The following is a 22,750-nucleotide window of genomic DNA, read 5'->3' on the forward strand; positions in this document are numbered from 1 at the left end:
CTGTGGAATGTTGGTCCACTCCTCTTCAATGGCTGTGCGAAGTTGCTGGATATTAGTGGGAACTGGTACGCGCTGTCGTATACGCCGGTCAAGCACATCCCAAACATGCTCAATGGGTGACATGTCCGGTGAGTATGCTGGCCATGCAAGAACTGGGACATTTTCAGCTTCCAAGAATTGTGTACAGATCCTTGCAACATGGGGCCGTGCATTATCTTGCTGAAACATGAGGTGATGTTCATGGATGTATGGCACAACAATGGGCCTCAGGATCTCATCACGGTATCTCTGTGCATTCAAAATGCCATCAATAAAATGCACCTGTGTTCTTCGTCCATAACAGATGCCTGCCCATACCATAACCCCACCACCACCATGGGCCACTCGATCCACAACATTGACATCAGCAAAGCGCTCACCCACACGACGCCACACACGCTGTCTGCCATCTGCCCTGAACAATGTAAACCGAGATTCATCCGTGAAGAGAACACCTCTCCAACGTGCCAGACGCCATCGAATGTGAGCATTTGCCCACTCAAGTCTGTTACGGCGACGATCTGGAGTCAGGTTAAGACCCCGATGAGGACGACGAGCATGCAGTTGAGCTTCCCTGAGACGGTTTCTGACAGTTTGTGCAGAAATTCTTTGGTTATGCAAACCAATTGTTTCAGCAGCTGTCTGAGTAGCTGGTCTCAGACGATCTTGGAGGTGAACCTGCGGGATGTGGAGGTCCTGGGCTGGTGTGGTTACACGTGGTCTGCGGTTGTGAGGCCGGTTGGATGTACTGCCATATTCTCTGAAACGCCTTTGGAGACGGCTTATGGTGGAGAAATGAACATTCAATGCCCGAGCAACAGATCTGGTTGACATTCCTGCTGTCAGCATGCCAATTGCACGCTCCCTCAATGCTTGCGCCATCTGTGGCATTTTGCTGTGAGACAAAACTGCACATTTCAGAGTGGCCTTTTATTGTGGGCAGTATAAGGTACACCTGTGCACTAATCATGGTGTCTGATGAGCATCTTGATGTGGCACACCTGTGAGGTGGGATGGATTGTCTCAGCAAAGCAAAAGTGCTCACTATCACACATTTAGACAGATTTATGAACAATGTTTGAGAGAAATGGTAATATTGTGTATCTGGAATGAATTTTAGATCTTTGAGTCCATCTCATGACAAATGGGAGCAAAAACAAAAGTGTTGCGTTTATATTTTTGTTGAGTGTATGTAAAGCTACGAATGTATCGTAGTATGACGTTAAGAAGAAGAAGACGTAACCATGCTCATGCCCAGTTAGTCCTGGAGCAGTGTGAGTGCAGGCGGGGATTGAGGGGGGGGGGGGACGGGACAAATGTTGATTAGGGCAAGGGTAAGGTCTCAAACACTTCCTATGGAGGGACAAGACTAAGACAAGTGTCAATGGGTCAACTCTGACGCATCCTTCACTTCCTCACTCACTGAGACGCATGTTCTGTGTTAAAGTGAAGGAGAGGACCCCGCTCACAAAACTCACAGGGGAACATTCAGCGCCTGACAAGGGCAAACAATGAGACCACGTTCAAAACCCAACCCACCTTTAGGACAATACTCACCCCTGCCTCACAAACAGCCCTCCCTCCTTAAGACACACATTCATAAACAATGTCTCTCTCGATCCCTCTCCCTCGGCTCCTCTCTCTCTCTGAGGCACAATGGTCGGGTGTCACACATGTCTGGAGCAGAATTAGCTGTCGCTTCCTCTCCCTGTCAGGGGAAACAAAGATGGCCTTCCTCAGTGCTGCACACGGCTCTATTTATAAACAATAACAAGGCTCGCCCTCTGCAGGGTTTCACCAGTGAGCAACTCGGAGTATTGTTTTCAGGCCAACAAACATCTGTCTGCGGCTAACCTGCAGACACTGCAGCGCTCAGTGACTAACTGAGGGTCACACCATCCAAAAACTGTGGAGTTTTGCACAAGCAAATATTCAAAGTCCCCGTCTTTAGGTAGGGAGGCTGGACTGAAACCTGAATTATACTTCTGCATGCCGGCTTGAGCGAAGCCATATTGCTTACTCTCTCAGGATTGCTGTGCAATTCTCCACCTAACAAATACTAGTTGGCAGCGCGAATTACACGTTAGATGTATTATCAGTTTCTGGTTCTTCCACATTCTCTACTTATTTGTGTAAAGGAAACCCTGGTGACTGGGACAAAGTTTTATGTTGGAGCTGATAAATGTTGGCTAGCCATCAATGATACAGCAGACGATTATACCGGCAGTGATAATGGAAATATTGCAAATGCAGGAAATACAATATACCCATTCATCAAACCAATCACAGGCTTGTGATCTGGGTCAATTCAGACTTCAGACTTTGTACGTCAGCTTCTAAGGCCCAAAAGCCAACACACACTAGCCTATACCATTAAATATATGTATGTCATCAGTTGAGTTGGTAAGGATGTGGTTCATTAACAAAAGAGGAAATGTTCAACAGATTAAACGGATAAGTTGAGTTTTGATTCACGTGTTGCACGGCTGTTTTTCTAAATCTAACGCACAATGCCATGACCAAACAGTGTTCCCTTTAGCATCTCGCCCACTTTCAGCTAACGCAAGCGACACAATCAGTATGCATTCTTTGAAAGAAATGGCTCAAAATCACACATAGATGTGAAATGTGACTGAAGTGACATGAAATTTGAAGTCATTCCCCATGAAGGAAACACCACCAAGGGTAGTTAAAGTGCCTGACAGTTTAGCATGACTTTGTTTATTCAAGGAGTAACTGAGAGTTCCTGATCATGACATCAACATCATTCATCAATGTCACTCTGTCAACAGTACAGCCGAGATTCATTTACACTCCCTGAAGTCATGTAGATCGGCAGGAAATCAAATCCAAACAAACTGATGCAGCTAAACACCTGATGACACGTCGAACACTGTCTAAGTATATACAGCACAAGTAATTACACCTAATGCATAAATGTTGGACTGTGCCGTCAACAAAGACAAGTTAAGGGAAAGCCTGCATTGAGGACTACTTCAAATCTAAGTGTGCAAACAGATGCTCATATTTCTTCACGCTGGATTCTATTTATGTTAAAGGTGATGATGTGATAAATACTCAAAAAACTTCAATACCCCTTTTGAGTCTGTAGTGCAAGTGAACAGAAGACTTCACTCAATTTATTGTCCTGCTAAAACGTCTGCACAGTGCTACATTTAACTTCTTAATTATTCCTCTTTTGAAGTCTGCCGGTCCTCTGTCATCCACCTCCTCTCCGAAAAGCTTCTTCACTTCTGAAGAAGTCCAGCTGCTCCTTGGATCAAGCTTTCAATTCCTAATTTGAACTGACCCCCGTCTATGTGTATAAATAATTAAAACTTGACGTCTGAGTTAAAACTAAAAATGCAAAGAAATAATTGCAATAGAGGGAAGATCAAACAAGAAACAAGAATGTAAAGGAAAGAGCAGGAAAATAACAAGAATTGAATTCAAGCGCAGGGAGAGCAATGGAGGTGAACCAGCGCTGCAAACCCTTGATTATTTGGTCCCAGCATTTGAGTCAGTTTGGTGGCCTGATTTGCAGCGGGAGAGAAGAGGCGGAGGGTGGAGGATTTGATGATGTCGTGTTGCGGACCCTCACCTTCAAAGGGCGGCCCCTGAAAGGGCCTACTAATCACAACATGTGATGAGACCGGTAGAACAAAGACAGCCGTGCAGAAAATAACAGCGTGGGAACTCTGGTTGAACTTGAAATACAACAAGAGAGGGCTCACCCCCCTCCTCATCCTCCTCCTCCCCCCCATCCCCTCCTCTCCCTTTCCCCCCTGGTTACACACTGACACACACATTCTCAAAGTCGGTACCTAATGTGGATGCACACCTGTGTTTATTGTAACTAAGGCTTCAGGTTATATGTAAAAAAAACTCCCCCCAAAAAAAACAAACCTATGTGGACGTAGAGCCCACGAAAAATCCATTACAAACACGCACACATTAATAATGAGTTCGCTGAATGAATGGAGTGCATCTGTGTGCCTGTCCTGCTTCAAGCATAGCCTTGTACAACAACAATAAGATGAAAACAGCCCTAAGTGCTTCCTCTCATTCATAAGAAGCAAACAAGGCAGCCTCCTCTCTCTATGATGACTATAACGCCTTTGGTAGCTTCCCACTGATAAGAATCACCAAATACAATATTACTATGTGAGTGTGTGTGCGCGCGCATGTGCATGCATGTGTGTAGGCTAGCAATGACTACTCTATAATTCATTGTTTTCTGTCGATCTTTATTAGAACAACAAATCTAAAACAGAATTTCCCTCAGAGGATATTGATGGTGTGTCTCATTTATAATGAAATATTGTTTGAATTTGTAATGAATCATGGTTTTATGTTTCCTCGCTGAATGTTCAACTTGCAGTTTCCCTTGAACTCCAGTCGAGTGTTTTCCTTTTATCTATTTTTAGCTTTTATCCATAAATGTATGATTTATATCTTGTTTTTTCCACTAAGGTAGTATTGTTACACTCTGCATGAGACATATATTAAAATTGCAGTAACTTTAAGATATAGTGCAATGATTTAGAAAGATATGATTAAAGGCTTTCATGTGGAGATTAGATGACATGATGGACACCACTGATGACTGCCTGGTAAGCCATGGTTCTAAAACCAACGTGTGGAAAACAGGTGGAAACAATTAGCATGTCCTCGTGAAAAAAAAAAAAAAAAAAAGGTGGAGGGGTCTTATCAGCACACGTCAATCTCAGTCAAATCTCACGACTGGACTATTGCCTGGCATGCATACATTACTTTCTGGAGTCTGCACTGCAACTGAGCAGAGGCAAGAAATAAACAGTAGCTCCCCCGAGACAATAAATCATCATATTTACAACAGTTTCAGATTGGATGTACTGGTGGAAAAATGTTATAGCAGGTCTAGCGTTTTTCTAAAGCTGTGTTTTTTTTAAACATATGCACTGCTGAAGCTATTTAGTATTACTGCATTATCACATCAGCTCCCTCAGACGTGCTGCGGAAAGTCAGGAGAAACTCTGGGTGAAGTGCATTGATTCACACAGCTCCTCTTTCAAGGATCAGGAGTTTTTCACGAGCATTCAACTGCTTTTTAAAGCTTGGTAGTAATGGGAGTTCGGATCTTCCAACTTTCTGTAAGAAAGACATGTCAAACTGTTCTTTTGAAATGTTGGACTATTTCTCCTATTTACAAGGTAAAGAAAAGCTGACTGAAGATTATCTAGGTCAAATTCTACCTTCTCCATTGGCCGTCGGTCTGGGTTATTTGAAATCTGCTTCAGTCCCGGCCCTGCAGGAGACCCTCCACTGAAGAGCTCCGGCTACACATGCAGTAACAAGAGCCCCCTATGTATACAAACACACACCAGCAGCTCTGTCAAATTATTTGTGGAGTGTGTGTGTGTGTGTGTGTGTGTGTGTGTGTGTGTGTGTGTGTGTGTGTGTGTGTGTGTGATCATTATAGGAGCCACCAGTCTTGTGGTGGTGATGATGTGGAAACTCCGCGGGGAAAAAGAGGAGGACGGCTTTGATTGCATTCTGCTCTTTTGTTTGGTACTTTGAGACAGACCTTGAAGTCCCCACAGCGTCTTTACCGTGCACGAGGTCTCTCAGTGGGGTAAGATTAGACTTGGTGGCTTCCTCTGGTTGCGGCAGTGCTCCCTGTCTCTCCTCCCGGGCTGAGTTAGTATTGGATTACAGGTTCACACGCTCGCTCGCAGACCGCCCGTCGCCCCGACCAATTGCTCCATTCATTCCAGCGCCGGAGACGGCCGCCGGCCCCTGATTGGTTATCAGCGCCGGTTAGGGAACTTTCCCACGGCCAGCGCGTGCTGACAGCCGGCCAGCCACTCCTCATCACCACCGGGACACACACGGGGAGGAGGTGGGAGGGGGAAGGGGGGCAAGTCACGGACCAAAAGTCCATTGGACCGCTGTCAAAGTTTCTCCAAAGATCTTCTATGTACAAAAGATGACTCACTCCAGCGTTTAGCGTTACAAGATCCCAATGAGTTTAACTTTGCAGTATGAGGCCTGACTGACAAACGGGAGGATTGAGTTGGGTTTAAAGACTAATGAATAAAAAAAAAAAGATATGTTCTGTAGTTTTAAGTTTATGCCAATAAAATAGTATGTGTACGTAATGAAGATGTTTGGTTTATGTGCAGACATCCTACACATTGTAGTTTCTCCTCCTTTTGATGTTTAGATGATGAAGAAATCTCCGCTGACACTGACTTGCTTGTATAATAAATAAGTTTATTTACAAAGAAAGAACAGCATGAACCTGACTTGCCATGGATTGCCTGGGAGAGACATGAAGCCAATATCATCTCTGTCAAACACAGACAAACTTCTCTGGACACAGGACCCCATACAGTCACTGTAGGGATGACTCTCAGATGTTATGTCTTCCTGTGTATTTCAAAGATCATCACGTGTTTTCATGTTTCAGATTTAAACAATACCTAGTTGTAATCTTACACAGGCTAAAAGGAGCTTTAACCTTTAACCTGAAATAATTCACTTCAACTTAAACCAAACATTGAAGCGGAGGTCTGTTCGTTGTGCCCACTCATCTAAGTGAAAGACAACACAAGTATTATAAATAAATTGTCGTGTTGTCTTGCTATGTTCTAGTTACAAAAAGTTCATAAAGAAGAGCTGTCCTTGTAGGGAAACGATTACGAAGATATTGATCTGAAACAGTTGCCCTCCAAAAGCCAATTTAAAGGTCACTATCAATAGAGTTGGTTCTTCTCAAAACTAAAGTTCTTCTTGTACTTGGACCAAGAATTAAACCACTAAAACGTCAAATTAAAACATAGGTCAATGTGATGATCTTCTGAGAAAATGCTCTGAGTCTTTTAATGATACCACACATCCGAGGTAAAAACATTTTTTTAAACAGCATCTCTCATTATGTTTGAGAAAAAAATGCAAATACAAAATTTCAAATTAAATGATATAACATTGCCACTGTCTCTTCAAAAGGGTCACACTTTTCACATTCATTTCATGCTAGAAACACATGAAAGTGCTTTCAAAGTAAGATACAATTTGGCCAAAATCATTTGGCCCTCTGTAGTGAGAGGTCTTTCCGTTTTTTCTCTCTCTGAATTTATCCAAGCGCACTGATGTGTGTTTGGGCCAAATGCACTGTCACTCAAAAGTGCTCCTGCTTGATGATTGGCTGCTTTGCCGAGAGTGTCCGCCTCTCCTGGCTGGCTCCACCGTTGAAATGACACCGTGGGAAAGCTGGGTGCTTCAAACAGAGACGCTCCGGGCAAACCTGGGCAGACGCACGTCAGACGCAGACACAACAGTATCTCTGAAGGACTATTGTGGACTCATCGAAATGAAGCGGAATCACGACTTTAGCTCCTCGGACAGCGAGCTGGATGAGACTATTGAGGTGGAGAAGGAAAGCGCGGATGAGAATGGGTGAGTTATTTAGCCCTAAAGTGACAGCTAAACCGGGCTCTCTGCAGATTTCACATCAACGAAACACTTGGAAAAAATAATTTTGATGAAGTCTCACTGTTTCTTCTCTTTCAGGAATATTAGCTCTCCCCTGGGTTCAATGTCTCCCACTACAACCACTCAGGTGCAGGCAAGGAAAAGACGCCGAGGAGTAAGTCGCAGAAATGTTTGCAGAAAAAGCGTGTTTGAGCGTGTTGCAGAGTTTGAATGGATAATAACCAAGTGATGTGATTTCTCCTCAGATAATTGAGAAACGTCGCCGTGACAGAATCAACAACAGCCTCAGTGAGCTCCGCAGGCTCGTTCCCAGCGCTTTCGAAAAACAGGTAAGCAACATGGCACCACCTCCACCTCCTTATCACCTTCTCCGAATCCGTTTAAAGTCTCAACATATGTAACCCCTTCTCCTTTGGATGCACTATGTTTATCTTATTGGCTTTCTTTCTGTCTCCTTGTCACTGTAGGGCTCAGCCAAACTGGAAAAGGCAGAGATTTTGCAGATGACTGTTGACCATTTGAAGATGCTTCACGCTGCTGGAGGCAAAGGTAAGCCTTGGATCCATTTGATGTTTAAGGTCTTAGAGAATTCTGTAAAACAAAAAAAGGGGGAAATGTGAACTATATAACTTTGTGCCTATTTTTTTTCTCATTCTGGAGTTTAAATGGATGAATAAACATATAAAAGTAGAGGTTTTACAAATATTTGTGTAGTTTTTTAGTGATTATCTATTAGACAGTAAAATGCCAGGTGTATGGTTTAAGTCATATAAAGCTCCTTTCATTCCAAAAAAGCTTGTGTGCGGTTTCAGGTGAATTTTTTTTTTTACTTATTTGCTGTCTTCCTGTCCTCTCACCAGGTTATTTTGATGCCCATGCCCTGGCGATGGACTACCGGGGTCTTGGTTTTCGGGAGTGTTTGGCCGAGACGGCTCGCTACCTGAGCATTATTGAAGGCTTAGACAGCACAGACCCTCTGCGGCTCCGTCTGGTCTCCCACCTGAACAACTACGCCAGCCAGAGAGAGGCTCACTCCGGCCTGAGCCACCTGGCATGGGGGTCTGCATTTGGGTCCCCTCCTGCCCACCTCACTCACCCCCTCCTCCTGCAGCACCAACAAGGGGCAACTTTGGCAACTTTACCCCGTAGTGCCACCAGCAGCCCACAAACTCCTCTGTCAACAACATCCACTTCATCCCCCTCTTCCTCTTCTTCTTCATCGTCATCGTTGGTTGCAGATACTCATGTCCCAGGAAGGCGCAGCGGCAGCGCTACCCCCCACTCAGATCAAGGCCCACTCCGGGTTCCCCACACCACTGCTGGCTCAGCCACTGTCTCACACCCTGTTCTGGTCCCTTCAACCTCCAAGCTCTCCCCTCCTCTCCTCTCGTCTCTCTCGGCATTCCCTTTCCCCTTCAGCGCCTTCCCCCTTCTCTCCCCTGCTACCGCTATCAGCCCTCCAACTCCGACATCCAGCGTTGGGAAACCGTACAGACCGTGGGGGATGGAGATAGGAGCGTTCTGACTAAAGTGAAAACCTCCAAAACTTCTGCATAAAGACTCACTTTACTCCCCAGCTGAGCTGGACTTTAAAAGGACAAGACTTTATATTTTCTCAGCTAAGAAAGATCTATTTTTTCTATGATGTTGACATCCCTAATAGCTATAGGATTTTTATTTTCTTGCTAATGTATTGTGTTTTGTATAGAAGAGAAAGAGAAAGGCGAGGAGGGAGACCGCGACTAAAAAGCAACAATGATTTATTGTGATTGATCTGAGTTCCTGCCCACCCCTCTAGAAGTTTCACCCACTGGTCTCAGCCTATCAGGATCAGCTTTTCCAGATGGTCAAGCACTCCTCGCCCATCAAGTTCCTGGGCGAAACCTCTCCCCCTCTTTATTGTTTTCCCCTCTAACTTGAAACAGTTAGTGCCCTGGTTACGTACTGAGTGGGGGGAGTGAAAGGAGGGCCTGAGGTGGTCGAGAGTCACCCCCTTTTTACTGCATTTTATGGGCTGGAATAACCGAAACCAGGTGTTTGTTTTGACTAAATACTGGGAACAGAAGTTAGCTACCAGCTTGCTTGAAATAAACTTAACCATGATTTACACAGTGCCTCATATGGTGCATTGTTTAAGCTTCATTCCTTAGGTTTCCTCTGTACTGTAAATGTCTCCCTTTACAAATGGGGTTTCACATATTATTGTTATTATTATTTTTTACCAATTTCAAGCAGCTTTCACCATTTCTCATATAACAGGTGTTTGTATGTTTTAAATCATCTTGTCTGTAAATTGTTTTCTTGTACAAGTTTAAAGTAGCAGCATCAGTAATTATCAAACAAGAACTTTATTTTTTAGGCTTCACAGCAGTTAAACTCTTTTTTTTTAAATGACTAACTCCTGCTTCCCCCTCTGATTCTTTGGATTTCTTCTGGTAATCCTCACTTTAAGTTTTGTATATTTGACCGTTGTAAAAAGCTCAAGCAACCACAGACGAATCAGATTTTTCAGCCTTCATAAAGCTGTTGCTTGTGGTGATGGCAACATCCCTGTAATAAAAGAGTTACGATAAATCACTTGTGGCCTTTATAGCATCTTTTGTATGTGGTCATTTGCATTTCTGTTTGAGCCTGATTGACAGTGTGCATATCGTTGAAAATAGTTTTTATTCGCACGTTTGCAGCTATATTTGTGTGTGTGTGTGTGTGTGTGTGTGTGTGTGTTAGATCGCACTTGTCATATGTGTCAATGCATGGTATCAGATGAGGCAGCCGTTTTCTCTCAGCAGCCCTCTGTGTGTGCACAGGAAACCATTAACAAGGAGGGGATATCCTGGACAATAGCAGCCCGGCTGGCCCCATGCACCGCGTGGGAACTAGAGGAGGAGGAAAGAAGGAGTGAGGAATGGTTGGAAGAGGTTGAAGAAGAAGAGGAAGAGGGGAGGGATGGAGCATAGAGTAGAAAAAGGAGCAGGAGAGAGGGAAGAAAAGAACGGGATAGGGGGATCAAAAGGAGAGAGGGACGGGAAAACTGTGAGAAAGGAAGTGTGCACAGAACACTGTTGTCCCTTTGCCATCATTTCAGCTCTCACCAGCTGCACCCTCTGTTCTCAACTCCTACACGCAGTCCCCTCTTCTTCTAATCCGAAACGCTCTGGCCAAAATATCCCTCTCTCTTTCATCTTTCTCTAAAATGTACACTCCCTCTTTCCCTTTGGCTGTCTTGCGTCTTTCCCCTTAACCTTTTCCTCTAGTACTAAGGCTGATGAAGGGCCAGGTAGTGATGTAAGCTTCACTGCAGCCAAAATTACAAGGTCAATGAGATTTTTTTTAGCTGGGACAACTTATCTTTTGTCTCCCTCAGCTGGTTACAAGTGGTACTTCATCTACAGGGATCCTAAAACGAACACTTTGGGAAGGGCCGAGGAAGGGGTTAGAAAATGTGTTTAACTTTGTTTACTGAAATAAAAGTAACCAAACCGACAATGTAACAATATTCTGCTAACTAGAAAGTAGATTATTTCATAAATGTACTGTTTCAGCTGTTGTTTGAGCCTTTATAAATTTTAACAATTAACCCTTCTGGCCTTCGCTTGATTTTACACTATTTTACAGTGTGGCAGACTGCTTTTACCTGACTATGGAAAATGGAAAACGTAGGGAAACGGTATTAAATATTAATGCAGAGAATACAGTATTACAATGAAATTATCAAAAACATTAAAAGAACCTAAGTCTTATACTTAAGACAACCAGAACTGATTTTAGTAAATGTGCTGTTTTGAATGGAGCACTATCCTAAGAATCAGCTTTTTTATTGTCACGTTGATATTGTATAAATGTAATAAATCAGTATAATTGCATATATGATAAAGATGAGGTATATTTTGAGAAGTTTTAGTTTATAGCTGACTTTATTTTTTGTATTGCATTAAGATAATTTACTTAATCAATATATTATGAAGATTGTTTCTATATCTCCTTAAGAGAACTATTTAGCATGATGCACTTTGCCTTCAATATAACTGATTCTTAAGATTGGAGAAGTGATTTTATATTTTTACTACAAAGAGGTGTAGAAGTCACTTTTACGATATATACCACATTTGAGAACAAAATTTATATGTACACGCACGATGCACAGCAGAAGTTTTCCCGGTGCTCTTTCTTTACCCTCGACTTAAAGGTATCATCAGTTGAGTGTGATGATCAGAAAATCCTGGATTACACTTTGAACCACACACATTTTGGGGTAGTACAAAGATGAAAATGTGTAACTGAGCAATGATAAAGGACTTATTAGAATGGCTTTCATCCATGTTAGTGGGTCTGTAATCTGTTTCAGTGAGCCAGTCTGAAAAATGTCAAGGCCCTGAAATTGGTCAAGCTAAATTGAATTTTGCTATTGATCAGTAATGTAAAAAAATGTTTTAAAGGCTGTGATGAAAAAAGATCTATTGAAGGATGCATTGTTGAACACAGTTCCTGAAGAGCAATGGTGGCATATTCTCCTGTTTACTTATTTAAACAGACAGCACAAATACATATACAGCCTAATTAACAAAGAAAACAGCAATTAGTCTATTCTCTGATGATACATTTTTGGTCTTAAATTCAGTTAACAGTAGCCTATAACAAGTTGCAGAAATTCAAAAACCAAATGCAAATATGGAAACATGCTTTGGTATCTGAAAGAAGTCACACTCAAAGGCAGTTTCATTCACTGAACCCCAAACCTTTATTAACCACTGCTTGCTCACAAAGATATACGTGGAGAGGGGGAAACACACAGATGGACAGAGAGAGAGAGAGAAAGAGAGAGAGAGAGAGGCAGGTAGGATGACCACTGTCTGTGATGATCTTTTGACAGCTTTTACACACTGTAATGGTTTACACTTCACCTGGTCAATATCAACATGGCACATACATTCTTTTATCTATCCGCCCTCTCTGAAATACACACACACACACTCACACACTTCTATGGGCCGATACCGTGCGTGCGTCCCACCGTCAGGCTTCAGCAACCCCTGCTTACAAACTTTTCGGATACTTGAATACACTCATATGTACCTTTACAGATGGAAATACTGTTTTCATGGATCATTGTTGCAGCGATTCCTGTTATGGCTTCAATATCTTTCTTGTGCCAACTTTGCAGCGGCGTTTACAGTGGAGTGAAGTGCAATGATTCCAGTCAGTGCTGCTGATGTTGAGCACTACTCTAGCCTTTATGAAACGGAGCAAGATTGGTTTATTTGTTTTTCTCCCTATTAGATTCACAGTAACAAGTTTGATCTTGGGTGAAGTTTTTATGCGTTCCAGCGTTCCTTAATCCTAGTTGTGTTTTTATTACAGTAACATGTGGTTGAGTTGTGATTGGATGCTTGTTTCAGAGGAATATAAGAGGCCCGGACATTGGTCAGGGATGTTGTGTGAGCTTTTTCCAGTGCCAGATGGACAGAATTTAGCAAGCTCCAAACTAACTTGGCTAAACGCCTGCCCATGTGGAGAGCGTGTGAGTGAGTGATTCTACAGTATGTATGTGATGAGATGAAGAGGTTGCAGACGGAGGGAAGATGGAGGAAGGATGGGCTCATTAAATGCTATAGTGTTCTCCTCATCTACCTCAGAGGATTGGATGTGCAGTGATGGCCTGCAGTCCCCACAGGAACCCCTTTTCTTTTGCCAATTTTCCTGCACAGGTCCCTCACTAATTGGAACATTGGCAAAAAACTGGATGGAAAATCACTACGACCAAGCAGGCATCTGAATTTTTGTTTCCAAATCCGCAGGGTCAAATGAGTAAGTACCCACTAAGGGGGATTTTAGGGAACGGAGCCAGGATACAAGGCCTTGTGAGGACTCAACCAATCACAACAGACATCAGCTAGCTGGCAAACTCACAACAAACACCTACGCCTGAAAAGATCATCAGACTTAAATGAACGAACCAATAAAACATGAAAATGAACAAATAATTACATCCATATATATGCAAGGAAAGGAAACTCATATAGAAAAAATGGCACACTGCAATCAATACTTTTGCTTGTATCGTACTGTATATAACAAAAAAAGAAGTATTTACAAAAACCAATACCCACTGTCGCTTCTCAATTTGATTTTTCTTTTCTTGTCATTTGAAACGGAGCAAAAACATTCTTTTTGGAAGAGTGGGTGTGAGACGTTAATTTAACCTTCCCATTTTTTTTTCATAATTATTTTTTGCTTTTTTTCCCCCACCCCCACCCAACCTCATTTAAACCTCCCACTGTTCCAGGGTGGCGTCTCAGGCGGTGGTAGTTTTGTAGAATTATGGGGGAGTATGGCAGGGCGGTCGAGAGGTGGGTATATGCTGGATAAAGAGAAAGAGAGGGGTGTTCTTTAGGGTCGGGAAGTGGCTGTGGGTTGGTGGGTGGGGTTTGGGGGTGGGATGTTGAACCTGTTGGGGCTTCTCACGCTGTCACTTCTTCTCTCAACTCCTTGTTCTTGCGCACCTCCTGAGCGCGCCTCTCCTAAAAAAAAAGCACAAACAGAAATTTAATTTCTACTCGGCACTTTTCTGACATTTGTTTCTTGCTCACATCATTATTTCTCATATTTGACCTTTGCAGTGACAACCTACTTAATTTTCTGTTTCTGCCTCCAGTCCTCCCCTCTCTCTCTCCCACTCACATTATTCTTTATCTCCCTTCAAGCACAAGATTGTATCTTTGTCAGCCTCCTCTATTCTTTCTTTTCACAGAGGTCAAGCAGGTGTACCAGTTTTTCTTACCCTCTGCTTTTTTCCAATATGTGCCTTATTTACTTCTCTTCACTCCTTTCTGCACACAGAGCGATTTGCACAAGATCAACATTAGCATTAGACTCGACTTTATGAACATATACTATAAGTGTAAAGAAAGTGATGAATTATAACCTGGTTGTATCACACTGTTTAGCTTGCCTGGAGTAACTCAAACAAAGCCATCTCAAGAAAAAGCTAAAGTTAGCTTGTTCATTTTCAAAGTGAACGAGTTAGCTTAAGAAATACACGGATGTATCTATCCAGAAATGTGATAATAATACTGCTAGATATGGTATTACAAGTGGACATATGTATTTGTATACCTTAATTACTGAACATAAAACTTTTTGAGTAAATTAGCATCTAGCAACTAGCGCATTGGTTAACAGACTGATAAGCAGGTTGATGGTGTTTAACTGCATCAGAGGGTTTTTTCAACAACAGGTCACCAACAATCTTTTAATGATAGGCCAATTTAAAGTTGTAAATCGCTTGTATCAAATAATTGTACATTGGTCATGGATTTACAAATAGCTCTTTCTCTGCTTAATTTTCTACACATCAATAAATAAATTGAATAACTGGTGTTGAAGACACCAGTTATTCAATTTAATTTCACTTTACTGCCACTAAAACAGATAGGGAGTTTAAGAAACCAAATGTTTTTATATCTAGATAGTTCAAATAACTGTGAGAGGGGTTTTGGATTTTTGACCTATAGACTATCTATGTTTCTAGCTTCTCACCCTCTCCTGCAGGCGCTCCATCATGGCCGCCAGGTAAGCCAGCCGATTCTCCTCATTTTGCTCCATCTTCATCTGGAGCTTCTCCTCGGCCATGCGGCTAAAGTTGCTGTTCTCCTCCATGGCCTTCAGCAGCACATCGCGCTCGTGCTCCCGCTTCTCAGCCAGGGCCCGAAGTACCTGTGCCTCCTGGGACTGCGGGAGGAAGAGAAGTAACGGACAGCAGATAGAATGAGCTAAAGGGTGAAGGTCGATAGCGGACACTGATTTACAGAATACCAATTATTGATTTTTCTTTAGAATCATGCAGTAGTCAGAGCAGCTGCAGCTGCAGCAGTGTATAAATTAATGATAAGCATGAGATGGTTACTTCTCTTGCCACCTACATCATTTTCTGCTATGTAAGAAAAATATTGTACACATATGTCGGACTTACAGTATTGTTTAACAAACCCATCAAACTGTTATTGATCTTGGGATTGATTTGTTGGTGGGGTGCTGGATTTGTCAATTGCCTTACTGACTTACGAACATACAGATCGATGACTTACAGGAATTAGCCGGTGGCAGAGAAGATTTTTCATGGCAGTTTTGTGGCTGCAGTAATGCACAACTGAACCAAATAACCAGCAATTTAATCACAAAGTTGACAATGAAATAAGTCATCACATCAAACCAGTGATGCCTTTTTTTGTTTTTTAACTCATATATGGCAGCTGGTAGCAGTGAAATATATTGGAAGCATCCTTACTCTCCTCCGGTCCTCAGCTGCCTCCAGTTTCTTCTGGATGTCCTCCAGGGAAACGTCCCTCTTTGGGGGGCTGGTGACACAGTGGGCGGCATCAGACACGGGGGAGGACGGCTTTAGGATCACCTCAAAGGCCTGGCCTGAGGCTCGCTTGTTAATGGGCTTGATGTCCAGGTCTGCATGGACATTTACAAGAAACACAGACAGACAGACAGACAGACAGACAGACAGACAGACAGACAGACAGACAGACAGACAGACACAGTTTGTTGCCTCAGTTTGACTCTTTAATTATGTTTTTTTTTTTTTTTTTTTTTTTAATAAAGTAGACAATTATTAAATGTTTGATTACCTTCAAAGTCACCCATGATGTTTTTACGGGTCTCAGGGTACAGACAAGAGCAGATGAGTGAGAGAACTGAAATCTCCTTCATCTTCTCTTTGTAAGCTGTGAAGTCAAACAAAATACAAAAACTGTTAGTTACACTCATGTCTATATAAACACTAAAGAAACACAAATGAACACAGAGAACATATTATTAACCTACTAACACAAAAGAAAAGATGAAACATCATTAACCCACTTCCACCTCCACAGGAGGCCCTTGATGTATGTAACCAGATTTTTTTGGCACATGATTATTCATCAGATCCACCAAAAGAAAAAGTCATCAAAGGCGGTGTCTGCAGCTGAAGCACTCTGGGTTTTCGAGGCATTTTGCAGCCTTTGTTTCCTCTGTGAAGCGAGGAGGATGGATGTGTCCTTGTTTGGCCTAATTTTCCCAAACATCCAAGACGCTGCCTTTCCCCACAGGATTCGCCACACATCATTAGCAATGCATTTCATTTTGGTCTATTATTTATTAACGTGGCCAGACCAACGCCCTATTATTGTCCTACAGCAGCTCCGTAGCTAACACCAAATGCATTTGAGGAAATTTTGAAGGTAGAGAAGCATGGATTTGTGGTAGATTTAGGGATAATCTCTGGGTTATTCTTATCTTTGTTGTTTAGGCTTGAGGAAAGAAGCTATAAGCCAACGATTTAGCTTATCAGCAAAATACAGCAATATGACTTTCCTTCCCCTGGTGCAATCAGGGCCCGAAAAGTTAACAACACTGATGCAAAGCCAGCATAGAAATAATACTTGCTGTACCTGGCAACATCCTGCACTAGGCTCAATATGTAGGAACAAAGTGCTGCAAAGGGCAGACGGGCAAAAAAGAATAACCTATCTTGTCTAACCTTGTTTTTTCATTCTTGTGTTTTTTGGCACTTGCTACTTAGTAATATGAGCCCAGAGTTCAGCAGCAGTCCCTGCAGGGAGAACGGCAAAAATATCCGCAACTCACTGCAGGTAGCGAAATACTTTGCTTGTGCACACGGCGTTTCTGAAAAGGTGCACTGCCTCATAGAAGAGATTTGCATGCCTACTGTCATAAGAAGGCACAATCCATCACCTATAGCACATGCCTGCAGGGCTCAAATGTGGCACAATGATTCATGATTCACAGCACGCTACAGTAGCAAAGCCAGAAATGAGATTTAGTTTGGAAAAAGCTTCTTCGTGGTGGAGTTCGGTGTACAGTATGATTAATCCAAATCCTCCCCCGTACTCATTTTCCCTTCACTCGTCTTTCTCTCTCACTGTGTCTCGCTTTCTGCCCTGCAGACTGGCAGACGCCACGGTAATGTGATCAACTCTCAGATGTAGCTCTCACTACTCTCTGATGGCCTTGTTAACCCTTTCCCTGAGGAGGAAGTGAGAGAGGGTGTGAGCGTTGAAGCGGGTGGAAAAAAAAAAAAAGAAGAAGAAGAGGGGTTTGAGTGGGAATGTAGATTAAGATGAAGTTTGGTAGAGAGGCAGAAAATGATGAGATTTCTCAAAGATGAAAAGAAAAAAGTAGATGGACTATAAGCTGGAGAAAAGATTGCAGCACCTTTCTGATAGTCACAGACAGGATGGAGGATTTGAAAGAAAAAAAAAACTGCAAACAGGGACATCTCCCAGTGGGATTCACAGCCACCATAAACGCCCCCAGGACTGCCTAATGGAAGTCACCGCCTCAGGTGGATGCTGCTCTGGTTTGTAATTAGCCGACCATACCATTTCTACTGACGGGAGGGGAGGGGGGCCATTTGGAGGGCTCATTAAGTGTGTGTGTACATGTCAAGACCACAGCAGCCATTTTCTCCCACTCACAGCCCCACTTGACAGCTGAAGACTCAAACGGTTAACAATCCAGTGGAGCAGCTAATTTACTTGAAGTGCTTATGGAGCAGATCAGCAGAGATTGTTGTTTACTGGCTGCCAGGCTGTAGGTGGAGCCTTTTCTGTGTTCAATAATGGCGTCAAACTGATGATTTAGAGATTGATTTCTAGTCTAAAACTACACCTATTCTTATTGCTTCTTGAGCTTTTGTACCTATTAGTTAATTGATAGAACTTCAGAAAGTCTAAAATTCCAACATCTTTATTTAACATTTTTTTAAAGAAGAAAAAAGCTGAAAATCTCGACACCTCATTTACTCATTTAAGAATTAAAGATAGTGTTTCCTTGGTCCGTCAGTACCTTTTTTAATCTCTTTATTGTACCTTAATTTTTTAATTGTGGGGTGTGGTGGGGGAGGGTGTTGTTTCTGTGTGTTTTACTATGATGCACTTTGTGATGCAACCTTGTATGAAAAGTGCTATACAAAAAAAGTTTGATTGATTTATAGATTGATTGAAATCCTGACACCTAAAATGGGATTTACAGATTAAAAATGACTTGAAGTCATTGGTCTTGATTATCCACGTGTGATTGATAATTTGTAAGCTGATCCAGTTGTGTTTTACTTTGTTTTAGTTATATTCCAGAAGAATAAACTAAATTTTTACTACTGTATTGTATTACGATAACAATTTACTCCTACTTCTTGTGCAATAATAATGTTATAAGATGCCACCTGATCTTATCTGTATTTTTATTCTTAAATTTGATTGCATTGCAATATTTATTTATGGGACAATTTGTGCAATAACATTCCATCCTTATGTGCACTGTGTGCACGATAGTGTTCATACTGTTTATATAGACTTACATCTTTAAGCTACTGGCATTTCAACTGTTCCTTTCTGAGGCATGTTTTTTAATACCTCTTTAATTGATGCACATTTCTTTTTCGTACTAGCTCTTGATTACTGTTTTTGATGCATATTTTGTTTTGTACACTTATTATCCTATCTTATCTTACTACTGTACTGTACTGTACGTTCTTTGCTATCTTGGAAGATAAGCGGTCCTGTAAATTGAGACTGCTAGCCATGGAATTTTTCTTTTATACCCCTAATCAAAAATATATGAGATTCTCTGCTGAGCAAAAAAATCTGAAATTGCAGCAATATTTCTCTTGAGAAGACCAATCTCCTCCTTCTGTAGTAATACTACTTATTCCCAGCGGATCAGCAACATGAAAAAAAAGACAAATGATCCTGATTGAATTTCAAAGCAGAAAGTGCGCAAACATGATTATCAGTTCAAACACTCTGGCTGGAATTCAGATTCTTATATCAACCTGTGATGAGACACACAGAGAAAGAGAGAGATGTCACCACTTTATTGCTTTCACTCCATTCCTTGCAGGCTGCTTTTAAGTCGACAGAGCTGCTCCTCCGGTCCTGACCACAGACACACAGCCAGCAACCTGCATACTTCCTCTTTCAATCAATCAGCCAGAGAGCACAGATCATCAATAACGCCTATTCCTCTTCCTCCTCCTCCTCCTCCCCTGCAAGCATCCCCCCCACCCCCCATCTCTTCTGTCGCTGATGCTTTCTCCCTCTCTTTCTCCATTTTCTCTCCCTCTCTCTGCATCTCCTGGGATCCTAAATTCTGCGTTAGCACAAACTCTTCTTCTTTTTTTTGTCTCACTTCCTGTCAACCTCTTTTTTTGTCATCTCCTCAAGGCCCAACCCCACTGTAGGTACTGAAATAGAAATTTAAAAGATTCTGGCAATGTGCTATATGAAAAAAAAAAAAAAGATACTGTAGACAAGGTTATGAGCAAACTGCCCTGTGTATCACAATGTTTTCTGCCCTCCTGGGTGCCATAGCAAAGCCGCAGTATTGGCTTGGCATCTGTGTTCAGCACATACTGGCACTTTACAGCATGGCCACCCGGCAACAGCAAAATTGGCTATTAAAGGAAACATTATGGCACCCGGATGATCGGGGGCAGGTCCAGTCATTTAATGTACGAGGGATGAGCGGGTAGCAAACTCCTGAACCGCACCCTGTGTCTGTCTGAGGAGATCAGAGACTAACGCTGTGATTTAGGATTATTTTTAATCCATAAATCTTGTTCGTGAAAAAAACCCAAGAAAAACAACATCAATTATTGTGAAAATCGAAAGCCTTGTCATGGCTTAAAACAACTTGTTTAAGCTGGAAATCCCAACATTTAAGAAGCTGCAATAAGAGATGTTTTGTTCTTTTTTCAAACTGTCTTTCTACTAAAATAGCAATAGTAAGATTCTGTTTTAATACAATTTATGAGTCATATAAATGTGTCAGCTCAGAACATCGTATTCCATGTGCAGAACGATAGCGTCAAACAAAGTGTGGCAGGAGAAAATAGGTTTCTGCCAAATATTTCTAAAGTATTCTCAGGAATTTGTTGGTTATAGCGCCTGAGGATGCCATGTGCCAAACAAGGACGCTACGTATTCCTGAGCTGTCACTAACTGACGTTAGCGATTTAAAAGTGATAAACAGATCACGAACAGATGGCATAGCATCACTAGATTGATGTCACCTCCTTCTTTTAAGAGCAGCGGTCATCTGAACCAGGAATGGGAGTGTGCTGCATTGATCGATGGGATCTGGGAATAAATCAGGATGAATAATGAGTCGAGGAGAGCTGTGAGCTTTAAGCACATGACATGGGCTTTTGCAATAGTAGTGATGCGTATGATACATTGAGAAATACAGCAGCATTTGTCATTCTTGCAAATGGTGGCATGATAATTTCCTAAGAGGCCCCTGTATCTGGACACAAAGGAATTGATTTTAGGCGAAGGAGCTGAGTGACCACACCTTATTGGACGAGTCAAGAGTGCACGATAAGGATCAGTAAAAAAGCTTGAAGGACTAATGCATAAAAGAGGGAATCTTATAATGCATACAGGAGCTATTGTTTTATAGCTGTTACATGCTGTAAACTCTTAAAGTTCTATATTACTTTGGAGTCAAACTCCTCACGCGATTTTAAATATTAAGAGCTCACATGAACTCAGTGAACCTGCAGCGTGCAGACTGACTGGCACAGTGACTGCTCCCTCCCCGAGTGTCTGCTCCCTGCCAGTCCTATTCTGCCTGTTCACAGCTCACATCACAGAGGAAAGAAGAAGAGAAGGAAGAGGAGGAGGAGGAAGAGGGGAAAATAACTATGACAGTCAGGGTTTAGTAGCTGTGTGTCCCTCGGCACAGACACCCGGCACCTTATTGCTGTCTGTCTGCATGGCCCTCCATCAATCAAGAGAGTAGTCGAGCAGAAAGCAAACACTATCTCCCAGACTGGACACATATACATTAGACTTGTTGGTATTTGAGTACACAACCTTAAAGTGTATACACCTTTCTTGATGTTATACATGGCTAAAGGCTCCATATTGATTTAGTCTGCAGCAGGTCAAATAGGCCCAATACCGCCCAGATAATGAAAAATTCAAATAATCAAATTCAGACAAATATCACCAATCAAGGCTTACTCTCCCATGACGTGCACTCTTACTTTATTCGTCAAATTCTGACACATTCTGCTATTTCGGCCCAATGATAATTAAATCGAAAATGGCCCACATTTACAGTCTCTAACCTCCCTAATAAAATTGAAGTCTGATATTTCATTTTCATCACCAGTCATTAATTCTTCCTTCAACAGTAAAGCAATTGCAAAGGGATGTTTCTTTTTTCTTCTTCTTCTTTTTTCTTTTCTTTGCCTTTTCTTGCTCGTTCAGTCATGCCTTTTCACACCACACAAAATTTGGTTGAGTAAGGTTTACAACAAGGCAACACACAAGGATGGCCCAGTTTTCATAAGGAGATTCGTTACAGTGAAATTTTTCACACCCTACAGAGAGAGCGAGAGAGAGAAAGAGAGAGAGAGAGAGAGAGAGAGAGAGAGAGAGAGAGAGAGAGAGAGAGAGAGAGAGAGAGAGAGAGAGAGAGAGAGAGAGGGAGAGGGAGAGGGAGAGGCTGGCTCGCTTTGAAGGGACCGGAGATGTTGGGTGGGGTCGCTGGCGCTGCATTATGCTGCACGGCTCTGAGTCAGGCAATAAGGGGGCAGGTGCGGCACGCAGACATCGACTAAATGCTGTGTTATGGTAAATATAACCTCACCTTTCTTCCTGACATTCTGCTAAATAAGACAGTTCAATTGATTTTTTTTTTTTAAATGCGTCACAAATATGGCAAACTGAATCCAAACTGACTCACATTGATCGACACTCATTTGGATTTCACACCAATCATTGTCCACAGAAATGGATTCCTTTGAGCAATAAAAAAAACCCCAAAGATGGAGAAATATAAAAATACAGTTAAGAAACTTAATTCTGGGGAAGTGACTTGCAGAGGAGTTTGGCCGCTCCCTCTCACCCATCCTCAGCATCCTTTTGTGCCATGGGTGTCGCCACAGCCTCTCAGCATCCAAACCTGCGAAGGCGTTGGTAAATTCCTAAAACATAAAAGCCTAATATAGGAAAGTGTTCAACTCACCGATAGCGGTCTTAGCCATGTCTGTACGGTGATGAGCCGGGGCTGGTTGACCGGAGCAGAGTGCGTCAGTAGCTGGGTGCTGTATCTCGAGGTGAAGGGACTGCTGGTAAGGCACTGAGTCAGCAGAGACAGGGGCTGCCGGTGCGCCTGGTGGTCTGTTTTGAGCAAGTCAGTGGTAAAAAACCCAGGGCAG

The 22,750-nt window shown here is 42.4% G+C and overlaps 2 protein-coding genes across 2 annotated transcripts; one reads left to right on the forward strand and one right to left on the reverse strand.

Annotated features, from left to right (window-relative positions):
- The first annotated feature begins 7,284 nt into the window (after window positions 1–7,284).
- Window positions 7,285–10,093, forward strand: hey1 (hes-related family bHLH transcription factor with YRPW motif 1). Its single transcript, XM_079367548.1, has 5 exons — window positions 7,285–7,479; window positions 7,594–7,669; window positions 7,761–7,844; window positions 7,983–8,064; window positions 8,376–10,093. Exons 1-5 carry the CDS (start codon window positions 7,394–7,396, stop codon window positions 9,038–9,040), a joined length of 993 nt encoding a protein of 330 aa, XP_079223674.1. The 5' UTR covers window positions 7,285–7,393; the 3' UTR covers window positions 9,041–10,093.
- Window positions 10,094–13,760: 3,667 nt separating this feature from the next.
- Window positions 13,761–22,723, reverse strand: stmn2b (stathmin 2b). The gene is made up of 5 exons (XM_079367922.1): window positions 22,558–22,723; window positions 16,149–16,244; window positions 15,800–15,972; window positions 15,052–15,243; window positions 13,761–14,033 (listed from the first exon to the last, which is right to left on the reverse strand). Exons 1-5 carry the CDS (start codon window positions 22,574–22,576, stop codon window positions 13,974–13,976), a joined length of 540 nt encoding a protein of 179 aa, XP_079224048.1. The 5' UTR covers window positions 22,577–22,723; the 3' UTR covers window positions 13,761–13,973.
- Window positions 22,724–22,750: the final 27 nt, after the last annotated feature.

This window comes from Symphodus melops (assembly GCF_947650265.1).
Source record: "Symphodus melops genome assembly, chromosome: 18".
Lineage (NCBI taxonomy): Eukaryota > Metazoa > Chordata > Actinopteri > Labriformes > Labridae > Symphodus > Symphodus melops.

Coding starts and splice junctions, on each gene's coding strand:
- stmn2b (XM_079367922.1), bottom strand. Junction 15,973..16,148: donor CATCATGGGTGACTTTGAAG/GTAATCAAACAT, acceptor ATGTCCATGCAG/ACCTGGACATCAAGCCCATT. Junction 14,034..15,051: donor TGGAGCGCCTGCAGGAGAGG/GTGAGAAGCTAG, acceptor CTTTTTTTTTAG/GAGAGGCGCGCTCAGGAGGT.
- hey1 (XM_079367548.1), top strand. CDS start 7,394: ATGAAGCGGAATCACGACTTTAGCTCCTCGGACAGCGAGCTGGATGAG. Junction 7,670..7,760: donor CAAGGAAAAGACGCCGAGGA/GTAAGTCGCAGA, acceptor ATTTCTCCTCAG/ATAATTGAGAAACGTCGCCG. Junction 8,065..8,375: donor TCACGCTGCTGGAGGCAAAG/GTAAGCCTTGGA, acceptor TCCTCTCACCAG/GTTATTTTGATGCCCATGCC.